At 34.8% G+C, this 18,182-nt stretch overlaps 1 protein-coding gene across 2 annotated transcripts; it reads right to left on the bottom strand.

The window, feature by feature from the left end:
* Positions 1–1,747: 1,747 nt before the first annotated feature.
* On the bottom strand, positions 1,748–12,292 carry rab4a (RAB4a, member RAS oncogene family). 2 transcript variants are annotated; one of them, XM_051126642.1, is made up of 8 exons: positions 12,126–12,292; positions 11,604–11,684; positions 11,387–11,501; positions 7,992–8,054; positions 7,679–7,833; positions 6,637–6,732; positions 6,401–6,544; positions 1,748–3,072 (listed from the first exon to the last, which is right to left on the bottom strand). In XM_051126642.1, the coding sequence occupies exons 1-7, from the start codon at positions 12,139–12,141 to the stop codon at positions 6,429–6,431; spliced, it is 642 nt and encodes a 213-aa protein (XP_050982599.1). In that variant the 5' UTR covers positions 12,142–12,292; the 3' UTR covers positions 1,748–3,072; positions 6,401–6,428. The 2 variants fall into 2 exon arrangements, with proteins under 2 accessions (XP_050982599.1, XP_050982600.1); XM_051126643.1 differs by having other exon boundaries at positions 1,748–3,076.
* Positions 12,293–18,182: the final 5,890 nt, after the last annotated feature.

Here is an 18,182-nt window from a genome sequence, read left to right on the forward strand (position 1 = left end):
TCCTCAGCATGCACGTTTCGAGCGCATCTAAACAGTGAACCTAGCGTAAACTATCTGATCTCTAACATCAATGTAGTGAAATAAAAACAATACGTACTCTTTTCTACTGCAACTTCTAAGGAAGCAAGACGATGTTGTCCAAGCTAGCGCTGAATTCCTGAGGTAATTTTACGTTTTATGTTTCTCTGTTTGCTGTGCAATGTCTGCTTCTCTACAATGTCGCCTGCTATTTCAAATACACAAGCCCTTGAAATTTATAAGACCCCTGGTGAAAAAACCAGCATATGCTGGTAGGTATGTTTTGATGCTGGAAGGCTGGTTAGGTAGGTTTTGATGCTGGTTTAAGCTGGTCCTTTGCTGGTTTTTGCTGGTCATGTTGCTGGTCAAGGACCAGCATGAACCAGCAAAGGACCAGCATAAACCAGCAAAGGACCAGCTTAAACCAGCATCAAAACCTACCTAACCAGCATTCCAGCATCAAAACACACCTACCAGCATATGCTGTTTTTTTCACCAGGGACGTGTGTTTTATCATTCGTCACCATAAAAAAATCGTTCTGAAGTGATCAGAGCGATATCGTTCCCTTGTATCCTTATTGTTATAGTCGCAGTGTGAACTCTGATTCTCTTACAATTCTCTAACGATTTTTAGAACGTTATCTTTATAGTTATAGTTATCGTTATCTTGGGCCTTTACAATGTGATTATGTATTGTGTGAAGACGCGTATGCGCATTGTGGTTAAAAAGTATATACATTTTAGTTCGTTTTTTTTTTTTTTTTTAAATGATCGTTTCGCCAGAGAAGTCCCTTATTCCTTGGCTGGGGTCATGTAGAGGTCTTTGAAGCTGCATTAAAACTGCAATTTGGACCTTCAACCTGCTGAACCCCATTAAAGTCCTCTATATGGAGAAAAACCCAAAAATGTTTTTCTCAAAAACCTTTTCTTTGCTACTGAAGAAAGAAAGACATAAGTCAACTTAAAGGAGAAGTCCACTTCCAGAAAAACTATTTACAAATAATGTACTCACCCCCTTGTCATCCAAGATGTTCATGTCTTTCTTTCTTCAGTTGTAAAGAAATTGTGTTTTTTGAGGAAAACATTTCAGGATTTTTCTCCATATAATGGACTGCTATGGTGCCTCGAGTATGAACTTGCAAAGTGCAGTTTAAATGCGGCTTCAAACGCAAATGTGGTTGTTAAATACTTAATCTCAAACTCTCATCTTGTCTTGCTCTCCCTAAATTCATTTGTACCCCGCTGCCTTAAAATTTTAAGTTTAGTCAACTCGAAATGTTAAGTTGTACTAAGTCACAACTTAGATATTTGTGTTGACTAAACTTAAAATTTTAAGGCAGCTGGGTAACAATTATTTTTTAAAGTTATATTTTTGGGCTGTGTTGGATGTCATAGGGATGAGTAAATTATCAGGAAATTTTCATTCTGGAAGTGAATTTCTTTAACATTTTAACTGGTTTCTGTTAATGATATGTTAATAAAACAACATTTTTCCTAAGTTTATCATGTTTGTAGGTAAGGATAGTTTGTTCACAGGCTTGCTGCAGTAATAATTGGAACTCTGTTCTCACTTATGCACAAGGCAGATTTTTATATTGCCAACTCATTACAGCATGCTATTCCTAGACATCAGGATTCTGCAAGCCTGCCAAGTCCTCATCCGCGTGTCAGATCCAAAAAGTAATTTAAATGTCTGTCAGTGTCACCTTATTCACTTTATCTGAATGAGTTTTATGATTTTTTTTTTTTTTTTTTTAAGAAACTGTTGCATGAAGAAAGCTGGTCAGAGAGTTTTACACAAATTACACTGATTTTACAAACACTGATTTTACATTTAGCAGCTAAATTGTCCATTTGATTAGGTAAGTTCTGAATCAGATCTTAATTCTTTACATCAGTGCTACAGATTTTATGTTTGAATCTATTTCATTTATTCATTTTATTTTATTTTGAGGTCAATGTAAAGTGTAGACACAAGATTAATGAAAAATGAGCCAACTACCATTCAGTGCAGTGTTAAACATGACTATTGGCAATCTGTCCCATTTTATATTTTACAAACATAAAACCTTGATATAAAGACATAATGACAAGCATTATGAAGAAGTCCACAATGATTTATCATTAATTTTCGGTGCAAGCTTTTTTGAGATATGTTCATTTAAAATGTATAGAGAACAGGGGACAAGTAGAGTAAAAATAAGAAAATACATTTTCTCAAAAAAAAAAAAAAAAAAAAAAAAAAAGAGAGAGAGAGAGAAACCACAACACAATCTAATTTCGAAAACAAAGAAATTGGTTTAAACACATTAGTGTCATTCCAACAGACACCTAAAAATGGGATTGTAGCACAAAAATGCTTTACAATAAATATAGAGCATGTAACACTGATTTTGAAGCTGTTCATACTGACAATGTATTACAGTGCGATATGAAGGTAGTATGCACCGGCCCTTAAATTTTGCATTCTGAATGTAAATTATAATACAAAAACAAAGACTTCTTGACATAAATGTCAAAAATGGTCTTTATGAAACATTCTAGTATCCTTTCCTAAAATACTAAACAGACATGGAAAAAAAATAAAAAGCAAACAATGTGATAATGTGTGATAAACTCCATTGATACGACTTACAGGCGCGTGCCGTAAAGCAGTGATGCAGTATGCCTAAGCTATATATATGCTGTATATAGTCATTTATGAATATGTCGTAGTACTGCAACCATGAAACATGCTCCACGGTGATAATAGAAACTCTTCTCTACACAACAACTACATATGGAGGAGGGAAAGACGGGGCAGGGGCTCAGTGCAGTATTCTCAGGGGCAAGGGCCTGGTCTTTTAGCTACCCTCAGGGTTTTGGGTACCACAGATGTCTTGGCTTGGGCCCGAGGGGGACAGTAAACATTTTTCCGGAGCCTTCTGGAGCGCAGGGGGTCCCCCCGGCATGTCAGAACAGAAGTAAAAGTAAGGTGAGGGAAACAGTCACTCCACCACGATGAGCCGTACGTCAAACTCCCCACTAATGTCCTCCTCCTCGTGTTCACGAAACCTGCCTTAGCCAAAGGACACAGAAAAAGTGCAGGTAATCATATAGATGGTCTTCTACAAACTGAAGGAGCTGCTTCCTAATCAGCCCGGATCTTCCTCAGACACCTTGAATCTCTATTTCTAGCTCGCATTCCAAATAAGGCTCCTCAGAAACCTTGGAAAGCATTTGGGAGGATCTGGAGTTAAATATATCCATTCCCCTGACACTGTCTCTCATGTGGCATCTGACTGATAAGAGGGTGAAGGGGTTTGAAGGACTTGTTTGTCCTCAAGAGGGGGCGGAAGAAGGTGAAACATTTGGCCGTTTGTACATGCGTGTGCTGGTGCTGCGTCATCGTCGGTCGTACGTAAGGCATGCAGAAGCAAACTTGAGCGGTGTTTGGTGGGTGTCAGTGACAAAAATAGCAGCTCTTCTTGAAGAGAGTTCCTCTCTGCTACGGCATGCCAAATACAGTCGAGATGCTGTGGGGTTGCTATCAACATCCTTTTACAGACAGCGGTGAAAGGAAAGGCGCTAATTTACAGACACAGTTTATGAAAACACTGACTACAGCTAAAATTATGCATCATGCATCAAAGTATTTTGGTATCACAGTTTAGTTCATAGCATTTGATAATACATTAGTAAACAACCGTTCTTAAAGCATTTAATCTAGGTTCATTTATTTTTAGATTAATACAATATTTGCCCCCTGGAATTTCAGGGGCATTTTTTACTTTCATCCATATTTTAAACTGTTGTCAGTATAACTGACTGTTTAAAATTGTATCTAAATTATACATGTGAGAGTCAGGAGCTCATAGGGCTGCAATATTCTGACTTATTATGAGATTATTGCTCTTTACATGGTAATGATTATTAATATCAAGACAGAACGCAATATAAAACGTTTTTGTTTCGTTTTGGACATGTCACATTCTGGCTTCACAAACATGTCGGTCCATTACATTAGCCTACTTTAGCACAAGTTAGGCAAAAAAACTTTTGTATAATCACTGAAGCTACAAAATCTTTTTTTATTTACATCATACCTGCACTGTTTTTTGTGATGAGGGAATTCGTGAGAATGCGCAATCAACAACAGCTCAGGCGTTTTTAGCGTTGACTAATCTAAGCCCCTCTGATTGGCCAATGCATTACTAAGAAACACGTTTGATTGGTTGTAAGGCTCAATGCTGCACAAAACAGCGCGAAAAAGCAATCCGACGCAGTGTGTGTGAACGTCTAACGGTAATTCTGCGAACTGACACTTTTCATTTATTTTTATGTTTTATTTTAGTGGCGACAGTCGTTTAATTGTGCAGGGGCATTTTTTGCCCGTTTGTCCTGAATGTTTGGGCCATTTTTGTTCATTTTGGTGGCAGTTTTGCCACAAGCCCTTGTTAATTTCTGACCCTGGTATACATACTGTTCAAAAGCTGGTAAGATTTTTGAATATTTTTGAAAGAAGTCTCTTATACTCAGCAATGCTGCATTTATTTGAAAGGTTATGCCACCCCAAAATGAAAATTTTGTCATTGATCACTTACCGTCATGTCGTTCCAAACCCGTAAAAGCTTTGTTTGTCTTTGGAACACAATTTAAGATATTTTGGATTAAAACCAGGAGGCTTGTGACTGTCCCATTGACTGCCAGGTAAATACCACTGTCAAGACCCAGAAAAGTATGAAAGACATCGTCAAAATAGTCCATCTGCCATCAGTGGTCTAATCTAAATTTTATGAAGCATACTTTTTGTACGCAAAGAAAAAAAAATTTGATTCAACAATTTGTCTCCTCCACGTCAGCGTAGCGCCATTTTGGAGAGTATCCGATGTAGGCCAATCAAACCATAAATATATGTGGAAAACGTATCTGTGTGGTGCGACTGACACAGAACGGCGTATGCAGTTTGCGTCCAGTGGATACTCTCCAAAATGGCGCTATGCTGACGTGTAGGAGACAAATTGTTGAATAAAATCGTTATTTTTTTTTCTTTGCGTACAAAAGTATTTTCAGATTGAACCACTGATGGCAGATGGACTATTTTGACGATGTCTTTCATACTTTCTGGGCCTTAACAGTGGTATTTACTTCGCAGTCAATGGGACAGTCACAAGAGGTTTTCATCCAAAATATCTTAAATTGTGTTTCGAAGATGAACCAAGCTTTTACAGGTTTGGAACAACATGAGGGTAAGTGATTAATGAAAAATTTTTCATTTTGGGGTGGAGTAACCCTTTAATAAAAATACAATAAAAACAGTAATATTCAAACTGTTTTTGTTTTTAATATATTTTAAAAGATGTGACAGCAAAGCTGAATTTCAGTTCAGTTCAATCAATGTTGAAAATGGTTTTGAATTTTTTAATGGTAATTTACCTAGAAATGAACATGAATCAAGATTAGTAAATGCTGTAAAAGTATTGCATTTGCTAACATACAGAATCTAACTGTAAAGTGTTACCAGAATTTTTTTTACTATAAAATAGAAAACAAACAACATCCTTTTGAAAAAGGTAATGAGAAGAGCTAAACTAGTAGTGAGCAGAAATTAATGTAAAATAAGTAAATGGAAAAATTGGGCCTCATTCAAGAAACACAACCAGTAAAGGTTTCAATGTAAAGTAATTTGTCATTTGTGTAATGTCTCATTCAGTTCAATCCAACAATCTATATAAAAGTGGTTTTACAACTGATTATTAACTAAATGTTATATTCATATTTTCAGGACCATTGTCTTGTTTTCTTTTTTTCATTGTTAATGTCAACTTAGATTCTTATGTTGTTAACATTTAAGTGACTCGATGTTTAAAAAAAAAACACACAATCGTTTAGGAAATTAAAATACTGAGGGGGAAATAGTGAAAGAAAAATGAAAGTTCCAGCTAAAGACTAAAAATTTCAAATATGATTCAATTACTGATAAAACGACAAGGACACTGAACAGAAGACAACCATTACCCCACACAACAAGACACGTAAATCTAATATGCAGGGAATGATGTTCTGAGAAATGTGAACAACTGTATCTGATTAAATCTGAATGCAGCACAGCTATTTTTAGTGGATGTTGCCGTCGTGAGTGCTACAGAGTGCCAGCGGAGGAAGAACAGCCCTCTATCACCCTCATGCATTCAAACTCTCACACTCATATCAGACCTTTTTAGACATCAGTGTTATAATATTAGCAACAAGTAGAAAATTAACATAAAAAAATAAACCATTGCACATCTCAATGTTAAAAAAAAATTACTGAAACCCCTCAGGACAGCTTCTAATATTAAAACCTCAGATCTGAAAAGCAAGCAGAGAGAGAGAAAGTACTGTAAACCCTCTGGACCTTCACCTGATTGATCAGCTGTCTGGGATCTGTGTTAACAGCCACACTCCTGCACGCTCTCTGCTTGAGCCCGTCTGGGAGAACGCAGCTGCCGCAACGCTGCATCTCCGTACTGGATTCCTGAACCCATCCGCTCCGGGTCCAACTCGCCTACACAAGCAAATAAAAAAAAACACAGCAGCATGATTCAAATGTTTTTGTAAGCTTATAAGTAACAGCACAAGGCACTGGCATTTTCGTACCCGACTCTATTTTGTTAAGGATTTTCCGAGCACACTGGACGAAAGCTTCCTCCACGTTCTCCCCCGTTAGAGCACTGGTCTCCAAAAACATGAGCTCTGAAAGTAAAGATTACAATTATGTCTGTTTATTTAAATTAATAATATTCACTGAATGCATTCTCATAAAAAAAGAATGAAATTATATTGCGAAATATTCTGTAATAGTGTTTATTTAGTATTATTATTTATATCTAAGTATAGTATTTATTAATATTTTGAAATGGACTTTATTCCTGTATTTTCAGCTTTCACTTTAATTTTTGTTTGATTAATTTTGTTATGTGCTTTTGTCATTTTTATTTCTATGTACCTTTTTTTATATTTGGCTTTAGTCATTTTAGTACTTCTACTTGAGGTATTTTGTTTCATTTAGTTCATTTTATTCATTTTTGTAATAGTTTTTTCATAGTTCACTTATTTTATTTCATTTCTAAATGTATGTTTTCATTCAATATTTATATTTTATTTCAGCTTTATTTAAATTAATGCACACTGTTTTAATAATTTAACTCACAAATCATAAGCACTCAGTAAATCCACAGTGTTAATGCACCAATAACCAATCACTGTTTAGGCCTTGTGACCTCAATGATGTGAGTCTATACTGGTTCACCAGTGGGCTCTTCATGTTTATGTTAGTAATACTATCCTGTAGTGACCTCTAGTGGTAAAGTCACAATATGAAAGTAGATATACTGACAAATAACATCATTTTGAGCTACAAAAATAAAGGATATCATGGATAGAGGACTGGAATTTTAGCCAAAAGCAATGGGTTGAAGTTAAAAACATCTTAATGATGGATTTGTTTATTAAAAACATGCAGCTCTTCCCTTCATCAGATGTTAACTGATAGACTGGAGTCACGTGGATTACTTGTGGATTATTGTGATGTTTTTATCAGCTGTTTGGACTCTCATTCCGACGGCACCCATTTAAACACCTGGGTGCTGCTACACTTCAGTATAATTGTTACCAGCGGGGAACGTCTTGTTTGACATACCATTCTCTTGAGCGAAGCGTGAGGCCTCCAGAAAGGTGACTTCACGATCAGCATCCAGATCTTTCTTATTTCCACACAGTATGATCACTATGTTCTGGCTGGCCAACATCCTGGCATCTGTCAACCAGTTGGTCAGAGCGTTGTATGTTTCTCGACTAACATCAAGAGAGAGAAAGCATGAGAAATCATTACACTTATGAATCTATAAATGCATACCATAGTATAGCTCTGGGTAATACATCCAGAAACATATGAATACCTGGGAAAAAAAAAAAAAAATACACAATATTATGCAGATCCAGTGTGACTTTACCTAGTGATGTCATACACGAGAAGAGCTCCTGCTGCCCCTCTGTAGTAGCTGCGTGTTACAGACCTGAGGAGAACAGACAGACAAAACTAGTGATAAACTAATGTATCAGCCAAACAATTATGTGGCTGATATTTGCTCATTTAAGAGATCACTGGCATTCACAATTAGTTTTGGAAACAGAATAATACTTTTTTCTCCAAATACACTACCATTCAAAAGCTTAGCATTATTTGTAAAAGAGAAGTCCACTTCCAGAACAAAAATGTACATATAATGTACTTGTCATCTAAGATGTTCATGTCTATCTTTCCTCAGTCGTAAAGAAATTATGTTTTTTAAGGAAAACATTTGAGCATTTTTCTCCATATAGTGGACTTCTATGGTGCCCCGAGTTTGAGCTTCCAAAATGTAGTTTAAATGTGGCTTCAAACGATCCCAAATGCAGTTGTAAATGATCACAGCCGAGGAATGAGGGTTGTATGTAACGAAACGATCAGTTATTTTCATAAAAATAATACAATAATACTTTTTAATGTCAAATGCTCGTCTTGTCTCACTCTGCCTGAACTCTGTTTTTTTTCGGTTCATGAGGGTGTTTGATCTTCTTTGCATGTTAATTTTGCAAAGACTGGGTTGGTACTTCTGCAGCGATGTAGGATGATTTTGAAATTACTTTTGAAGTTGAGGGATAAAATACGATGGAAGTTTTTCGACATACCCTAACTGTCTTGAGTCAGAATACACAGAGTTCAGGCAGAGCAAGATGAGACAAGCGTTCAAGATTAAAAAGCATTTAAATTTTATTTTTTAAAAATGAAATAACCGATCGTTTCACTAGATAAGACCCTACTTCCTCGGCTGGGATCATTCACAATCACATTTATGATCGTTTGAAGCCACATTTAAACTGTATTTTGGAAGTTCAAACTCGGGGCACCATAGCAGTCCATTATATGGAGAAAAATCCATGTCTGTCTGCGCCGATAGCCATATGGTGCAATTGCACCTTGGGTATCCCGAGATCGAATCCCGCCTCATGGACCTTTCCCAATCCCACCACCTCTCTCTCTGTCCCACTCACTTCCTGTCATATCTCCACTGTCCTATCGTCGAAAAATACCAAAAAAAAAAACCAAACAATTTCTTTATGACTGAAGAAAGAAAGACATGAACATCTTGGATGACAAGGGGGTGAGTACATTATCTGTAAATTATTGTTCTGGAAGTGGACTTCTCCTTTAATGCTATTATTTCAACAAAGTTGCAATAAACCAATCAACAATCAACACTGATGATAATAATAAGAAATATTTGTCATGTTATCATGAGACACTGAAGACTGGAGTAATGGCTGCTAAAAATTCAACACTGTCACAGGAATAAATTCCATATTAAAATATATTAAATTAGAAAACAGCTATTGTAAAGTGTAGTAATATTTTACAATACTACAGTTTTTACTGTTTTTTAAATCAACTAAATGCAGCCTTGGTGAGCATAAGAGGCATCCTTTAAAAACATTAAAACATGTTACTGACCCTAAACTTTGGAAGAGTGTATAATTTAGTTCATTTTGAGCAAATATTATGTAAAATAAATGCTTGCTTAAAGGCTGAATTGCCATTCACAAACACATTTAACTTCAAACAGAATAACCAATGAGGAAATAATGCAGCTGGAATTCATTAAAGTACTATAATGAAGAAAGCGAATGCAAGTACTAAAACAAAGAAAGTGCTAAAACATTGACAACCAAATGACGTTAATGACATTAAATAGTACTCTGGATTATATACTGGTATTATATCAGCAATCAGCAACCCTGCCGTCTAGACAGCGTCACTAGGTGCTACAAAATCAATATCAATTGACCGCTAGTCAAACCACATCTGCTAACAATAGCAGGACTGTATGGTTCAGACCTCCTTCCAAAATTAGCCAGATTGACACATTTCTGTTCAGTCTACAGCATGTTTTACTGAATGGTTACAGCATAGTATCTGCTATAAAGCCTCATAATTCTAAAATAAACATGAGAATGTTTTATCACACAATAATGTATAATAAAATGAGCTGCAGCTGCAAACAAGAGCACAACAGTGCCAAAAGCTCTTCTCTGTGCTGTCTGAAGAAGAGACTAATTGCATAATATTTTGCTTCAAGCAATCTTGTGATTTTTTAGAAAATAATTATGTAACTGTAACAAAAAACAATCAGTTTTAACTTTACCAGTGAAAGAAATAGCTTTCACTCAGGGGCATTGTGTACATTGTCATTGTTACCTAAAACTATAAATAAATCTATCTGTCTATCGATCTATCTATCTTTATACATATATACACACACACACACAAATATATACAAATATATATATATACAAAATTGTAATATAATATATAAAATATAATTTCATATTATAAAATATATTAAGATTTTATATAAATGTAAAAATAATATAAATGTATACATTATATAATATTATATATGTTATGGGAAACAATCTGTTTTCACTTTACCAGTGAAAGAACTAGCTTTCACTCAGGGGCATTGTGTACATTGTCATTGTTACCCAAAACTATATTAAAAAAAAAAAAAATTATATATATATATATATATTGTATATATACAATATATATACAAAATAGTAATATAATATATAAAATATAATTTCAAATTATAATATATATTAAGATTTTATATACATGTCAAAATTACATATACATATACATATATAGATAGATATACATATATATATATATAATTAAAAATTAAAAATGTTGCCACGCAAAAAAACTAAAAGTTTATAATTAAAACTAAAATTGAAATAAACTAAAACAAAACTTTTTTTTACTAAAACTAAAATAAAAAACCTGAAAATATATTTTAAAAAAGGGTTTCTGTATATATATTTTTATATAATAAATTGTCATTTTTTTTACAACAGGGGCATATTTGGCTTAATTGGTTCTCTGCGTAAAAAAAAAAAAAAAAAAAAAAAAAAAAAAAGCTTTTTTTTTTTTTTTTTAATCTTTATAATAAGTCTCTAAGCTATGTATAAACACAAAAACTACTTTAAAAAAGCTGGTTTGTGTGACATCAGCATATTTTTACTTTAAATGCGCTGAGGTTATTTTGGCTCTGAGGAAGCTTCTGGCAAACGTTCAGTGCAAATTAAGTGCATGTTGATAGCGCTGACAAATGAATCTGTGCAAAGTACTATAAACTCCTACATTCAATCTGGACTTGAATCACTCCCTCACCAAATGCTCCACCATCTGACTGCCTAAGAACAAATCTGGAACTTATCATCATAAGCCAAATCTCACTGTGGTCCTTACAAACACGGCCAATTTACGAGGGAAAGTTTTACAAATATGACAGCTGTATGAACACACCTGAAACGCTCCTGTCCTGCTGTATCCCAGATCTGGAGCTTAACAAACTTATTGACCACACTGATTATCTTCGAGCCAAATTCGACCCCAATCGTGTGATTCGAGTCATCTTTGACTGGAGGAACAAGGAAAAGACATTATCAACAAAACAGTCACGTGTGTAACATTGTATAGATTTGTTTCTGAATGTTTCATAATAAGATAACAGGTGACATACATCTTTTTTCTATAAACTGATGAAGCAGACAAGATTTTCCAGTTCCTGCATTTCCGATCACTAGAAACTTAAACAGGAAATCTAAAGAGGAGGAAAAACAAAAACAATAAAGACGTTTTGTCAAAAACTGCATTGAATTCTCATAATAATTTGGAAAGTATAGGAATGTTACTATATCAAAACATTAATCAGGCTAGAGGCTATTGAAACTGGTCATAATCTAATCTACACATTAAACAGAGTTATCATAACATCCAGGTTATATCCAAATAAATAACGGTCTTTCCATAGTAATTGTTACTGTCAGTACTGTTTTAATTGCCTAATCAGAGATAAATAAACACTTATATGAATGGCGTCGACAGATGAAACATATGGCAGACAGATAGCGGCTGCCTAGCTGGCACTGAACACAGCTTGTAAGCAAATACTGTGATGAATGAGCTCGGGACACCTGCTAAAATTCATGCTATGCTGTCGAAAAGAAGTGTGGCAGGAGAAAAGGAAAATTAGTCACCCTACCGTAAGTCTCTGACATGACTGGCGCTGTGTTTCTAGCCTGTTTATACTGTGTTTTTCTCTCTCAAGGCAGTCAACAAGGATACCAAATAAAGGGAAATCCCTTAGAGGGTTTCGCGCATCCTTGTCGGAAGTTTGTGGAGCAGCTACTTCCTGTTAAGACTTTCAAAATAAAGGTCAAGCGTTCTTTGCAAATGACACAAAATGCACGATTTTTCTAAAAGTAATTTAAATAAATAAATAACGCATGTTATTTTTAATTCTTAGGATTTTTATTATTATTATTTAGATCTATGTTTTTACTGTATTTGACAGAAATGTAAAAGATTTGTGCATTTTCTATTAAAACTTCTTATACATTATTTTGATCTGGGGCCAGTTGCATAAACGTTGTCACAATGTTAATACTGTGTCTTAAGAACTAGTTTGACTTTAACCAAGTTGTAATGAGTCTTACAATTTTTTTTAGATTTAAATTAGATCAATATACCATTTTATATAACTGACTTTAAACAGTTATGACCAGTCTTGAAGAAAAAACTTGGATGACTAACTTTTAAGACTAGTTTAAGTACACTACCAGTCAAAAGTTTTTGGACAGTAAGTTTTTTAAATGTTTTTTTAAGAAGTCTCTTCTGCTCACCAAGACTGCATTTATTTGATCCAAAATACAGTATATATATTAAAATGCAATTAAAATGAATATATTTTAAAATGCAATTTATTCCTGTGATCAAAGCTATATTTTCAGCATCATTATTTCAGTCTTCAGTGTCACATGATCCTTCGGAAATCATTCTAATACTGCTGTTCAAGAAACATTATTATTATTATTATCAATATTTAAAAAAATTTAGTACTTTTTTTTTTAGGATTCTTTGATGAATAGAACGATCCAAAGATCAGCATTTATCTGAATTAAAATTTTTGGAAAGACAATATAGAAATTAATATTTTTATTTAGCAAGGATGCTTTAAATTCATCCAAAGTTATGATAAAGACATTTATAATGTTATAATGTTTATAATGTTAATATTAGAACATTAAAGATTTCTGAAGGATCATGTGACTGGAATAATAATGCTAAAAATCAGCTTTGAAATCACAGGAATAAATTACATTTTAAAATATATTCAAATAAAAGTGGTTAGTAAAAATATTTTAAAAATTTACTGTTTTTGCATTTAAAAAAAAAATAAAAAATCTTACTGTTCAAAACCTTTTGACTGGTAGTGTAGTTTATTCAACTGGCTGCTGGTTTACTGCAAAACTGCTTTTAAGTAACCACCAGAGGGTGGTAGTTAGTTATATATGCGAGTTGCATCTGTTCTCAACAACTACACTAACTCATAATTTAAACCAGATTTTACAGGGCTGATCTCTTTGTACCTTTCACAACTAATAAATTATATTTTGTTTTTACATCCCCATTTTCTAATTGTGAGTGTATGTTACCCTTACATTAACCCCAGAATCCATAATTGCAACAGGGACTACACAGGACTGATCAGGAAAATAGCGTGGTGGAGTCAAAACTTTCTAAATGGAATCAAGATTTCATACTTGAAAGCATATCATGAATGCTTGGGAAACAGTTCTTTATGGTTGATGTAAATTGCCCTCTATAAATTGTAGACCACATGTCATTCAGTAATGACTAATGGATGTTATTACACACAAACATAATGTGGAGCATATGAAACAAAGAGTATTACATAAAATGGTTTTGTTTAATCTTTCAGTGATGGTATAATCAGTTCATGCTTTCCTTTCATTTAAAAAAAATAGCTCATTTGAAATCAACAGGCAAAAAGGTCAGGGAGTTCTTACTGGAGAGCCAACCATTACTGTCATCAAGGCATTCCAGCTGAGACACTTGAAGCTCTTTTAGAAAATCCAATATCATTTCAACACCCAAAAACGAGGCTGCCTGAAGAAGAAGTGCCATATCTTCTCCAGATGGCTGTGCATTGGTCCTGGGTTCATTGCATAATGCATCAGGATGTATAGGCTGCAGATCTCTTTTCTATGTTCACATGTCCTGTTTGTTTTAGATCCTTCCTGGCTCTCTATACATGTCAAAGATATATGACTGAACAAAGGAATCTGAGCTCACTGAGCTGTCTCAACATGTAAATAAACCACTGGAGTTAACATACTTTAATGTATACAGTCATGTACGCTACAAGTCAAACATTTGCACACACATGGGCCTACCAATTAGTTTTTATTCATATATTCTATTCTAAATATGAGAATTATGAAGTCATCAAAAATGTCTAACAAAACTATTTTTAGGTTCTTCAAATCATTTCTTTCATCTAAAATATTAGATGAGAAAAAACAGTACAAAAATAAACAATGCAAAATACAATATTAAAAATGTATAAATCATTCGTTTTTAAAAACATTGACAGACAGCGACCACTCACACACTTAGATATAACCACTTTGTTAAGTAAAAATAACACTTAAAATGCCCTGAAAACATGATCTGTGGGAGTTTTTAGTGAGTACTCAGCTAGGTTAAATTTAAAGTAAATCTCTGTGTTTGTGACCAATATTTACCAGCTTTGATGACTGATGATCTGGAAAAAAATCAGTAATATTTAAAAGTTAACTATTAAATAGAATATCTGAATGTAAGTAGACAAATAAAATATACAGTTTAAATTGGTACGCCACTGAGTTGTTATTTTGGAATAAATATAAAATGCTTAAAACTAACTTGATGAGATTCATACTTGGCTTTAATAAATAGAAAATGATTATTGTTCATGTAAAAATATAGAAAAATATAAATATTTACTGATAGTGTATGTTATGTTTATTTAACTAAGCAATGCCTGGGACATGAATTTACATTTGATTTATATATGTATGTATATATGTATATAAGGATTTTGCCTCCTCATTTCAGAACAGTGCACACCATATATGTATACGGCAGTGCACATATTATCATATGGCTGTGTGACCAATTTAAGTATATAATGATGATTTCAGTCAATTTTAGAAGGTACCATCCAGTCACAACTGTAGTAAACACATATATGTTGTACTACAGCGTCCCACAAGCTCTTCCTAAGTCACTGTGAGTTTGTGGTATGGAAAAAGGGGGGTCGCATTTATCCCTGAGGAGCTCTGCTATCACAAGAGCACAATGGTAACCAGGAAGAAGGGAAGTTAACTGTCCTTGGAATCTAAAATTGTCATCACACTGTCTGCACCAGGATGTTATTTTTGAAATGTGGGAGGTTTTGTCAGCTCAAAGCAATGATTAGAAAGGCTTGCATCTGTGCCAGGTTAAACCTCAGGGCAAAGAATGTGCGATAGCACAGAACAGTATCGCAACCGCTGTCACGACAGGACTAGAAATGCTATTGTTTAGTTTGTTTTGCCCAATTTTCTTTTGGAATGTTAAAATGAAGGCATGTTTTGAAGAAATTAGATGCTTAGTAGTTACTTCTTTGCAGGTGTTGAAGAGTTTGTATGCTATGTAGATGCATCCAACTGTCTACATATTAAACAAATGTTGTGGTACTTTATGTTGTAGTATGTTAAGAGTTTCCAGTTACTCTACAGGTTGTTTGAGTCTGAGCCCTTAAATATGGAATCAATCCACTCTTTATGACACTAATAGCATAAACAGCACAGACACAAGCAGATTCCTGATTTTTTTTTTCAGTGCCTTGCACAACAACATATGGCTTGTTAGTTTAAGGTGACTGGGAAAACACACCAGAAAGTCGTGCCTTGCATTAACAGCGAGGGTTTTGACTGGGTGCCTTCATCTACGATCAGTGCATCAGTGTTTCTGACTTTCAAACGCAGCATGCTGTTAAGCGGTTGTTTATCCTTTAGCACAGTATCCTCTATGCAGACAAATGCAAAAGATTTAACTCTGGGACCAAGTAGCACACTCTAAATCACAACCGCACTGAATACCGCCGTTGTTTTCTGTCCAAAAAAGGCGAAAGCTACTCGTAGGCTTGACAGATTAACGTGGTGAAAAGGAAGAAAACTTTCACTAGACACTGAGCTTACATGAGCCCTGTGTTGGATATGTAAAGTCGTTGGATTTCGTTCACTGAAAGTTCACATATTTGTGTTTCATTTCATGAATGATTCTTTGTTTTGAACAAATTATTCTTGTTCACTCGCTTCACAATCAATCACTCGTTCACTCATTCACTTTTTTCACAAGATGCGAAATATGTATCAATAAGTACAGTTTCCAACAGAAATAAACACTAGAGGTGGTAAAATAGTGAGCATTTGTAATCGTTTTCGTACACAACTATGATTACAGCCTCATGTTTCGCTTTCTGGTTGTAAAAAGCTTGCTCATTATCTCAGCCAACACGAAATTGGACATGATTCACAATGAAAGAGCTGAAAGATGAGAGATCTAAAAACAAGCTAAAATGACATGCTTGCGTTTGCACACTCATTTTTGTTCACACTGTCGGGTATTTAATTAGAACTAATAAACAAATATGCAACTTTCACTGAATGATTATTTAAGGAACTGAAGGAACACAGTTTGGACAAATTAGTTGAGGGAATAATTCAATCACTCACTACACGCGCATTGAAGACTGACAAGGAAGAAAAGAAACTGTTGAATAAAGTCGTAATTTTTCTTTCTTGGCAGACAGAAAGTATTCTAGTAGCTTCATAAAATGAAGGTTAAATCATTGACATCACATGGACTATTTTATCGATGTCCTTACTACCTTTCTGGGCCTTGAACGTGTCAGTTGCACTGCTGTCTATGCAGGCTTAAAAAGCTCTCAGGTTTCATCAAAAATATCTTAATTTGTGTTCTGAAGATGAATGAAAGTCTTACAGGTTTAGAATAACATTTGGGACTTGCATTCATTTTGTTAATTTTGCAATGTAATAGAAGTACTAGCAACAGATCAACAGATCATTTCTTACATTTGAGTGAAATAGACATTCAAATATCAAAAAAGAAAAAACGTAGACCAGAGACTTGATTTTGTCCATCGGTTGTTGATTAGATGGATGCAGATGTGAATTGATTGGAGAAGTCTGGCATACATCATCAGAGAAAAGACTGAATTATGATATTTAGACGAAAAAAAATGTATGAAATGAAACATATCCACATGAATTGTTCACAATAAAGTCAATAACACACATTTAGAATAGAGATATAGCAGAAATACGAGACAAAATCTTGCTTTGCAGGAGAAAAAAACAGAAGCACATAAGTATTTCACTTGAAATAAGTTACAAAGTAGGAGGCAGTTAACTGATTGTTTGGGCCTCAGATAAACAGGCCTAAAATCACTCAAAGGCTGCCTGGGTGGCGTCAGTACTCACCATCCTGGTCTTAAAAACCTTGACTGGGCTGCGTTTAAAGTGATTTGTGGCCAGCTCTCTATTGTCAGCACCACGCAGCCAAACGCACTTAATAATCTGATGTAATATGTATGAGGGAGCTTGGTCATTGGACATTCATCCTAAAGGTCACAGTTGAGCTACTCATTATTTCAGTAGTAACAGGAGCTGGTGTTAGCTACATGCTGTCTCAGTTATCTCCCATAATAATGCATGTCACTTGTTATCAGCATGTTTAATACACTCAACCAAACAGCAATAATTTAGCAGAGAAAAATGTCTCCCATCGTTTCTTAAAGGCTTTTTATTGAAAGCGCCCCTTTCATGCAGCCCTGCCTCCATAGCACTTCATGGTACAAAGAGTTCACCATTGTTCCCCGCACATCACTATTGGAGACAGACAGCCTGGGAGGCAGTGGACAGACGAACAAGAAAGAGAGAGAGAAAGGGGGGGCTGAAAAGAGAGGGATGGAGGAGGCGGGACTTGGCCCTGTTTTGATCACTCTAGCGTTTAGTAACCTGGCACAAAGGGGAGCTGGGATCACTGGCATGTCGGCCTTGGGTCACTGTGAGACTTTAGAGGGCTCTATGGAAACGCTGCTGTTGATCTCTGTAAGGTTACATTGCTGCGCTCTGAGTCTCAACTTGTTAAACATTAACCTTACATACATATGGCTGTTCTTGTAACT

This window comes from Labeo rohita, chromosome 13 (genome assembly GCF_022985175.1).
Source record: "Labeo rohita strain BAU-BD-2019 chromosome 13, IGBB_LRoh.1.0, whole genome shotgun sequence".
NCBI lineage: Eukaryota > Metazoa > Chordata > Actinopteri > Cypriniformes > Cyprinidae > Labeo > Labeo rohita.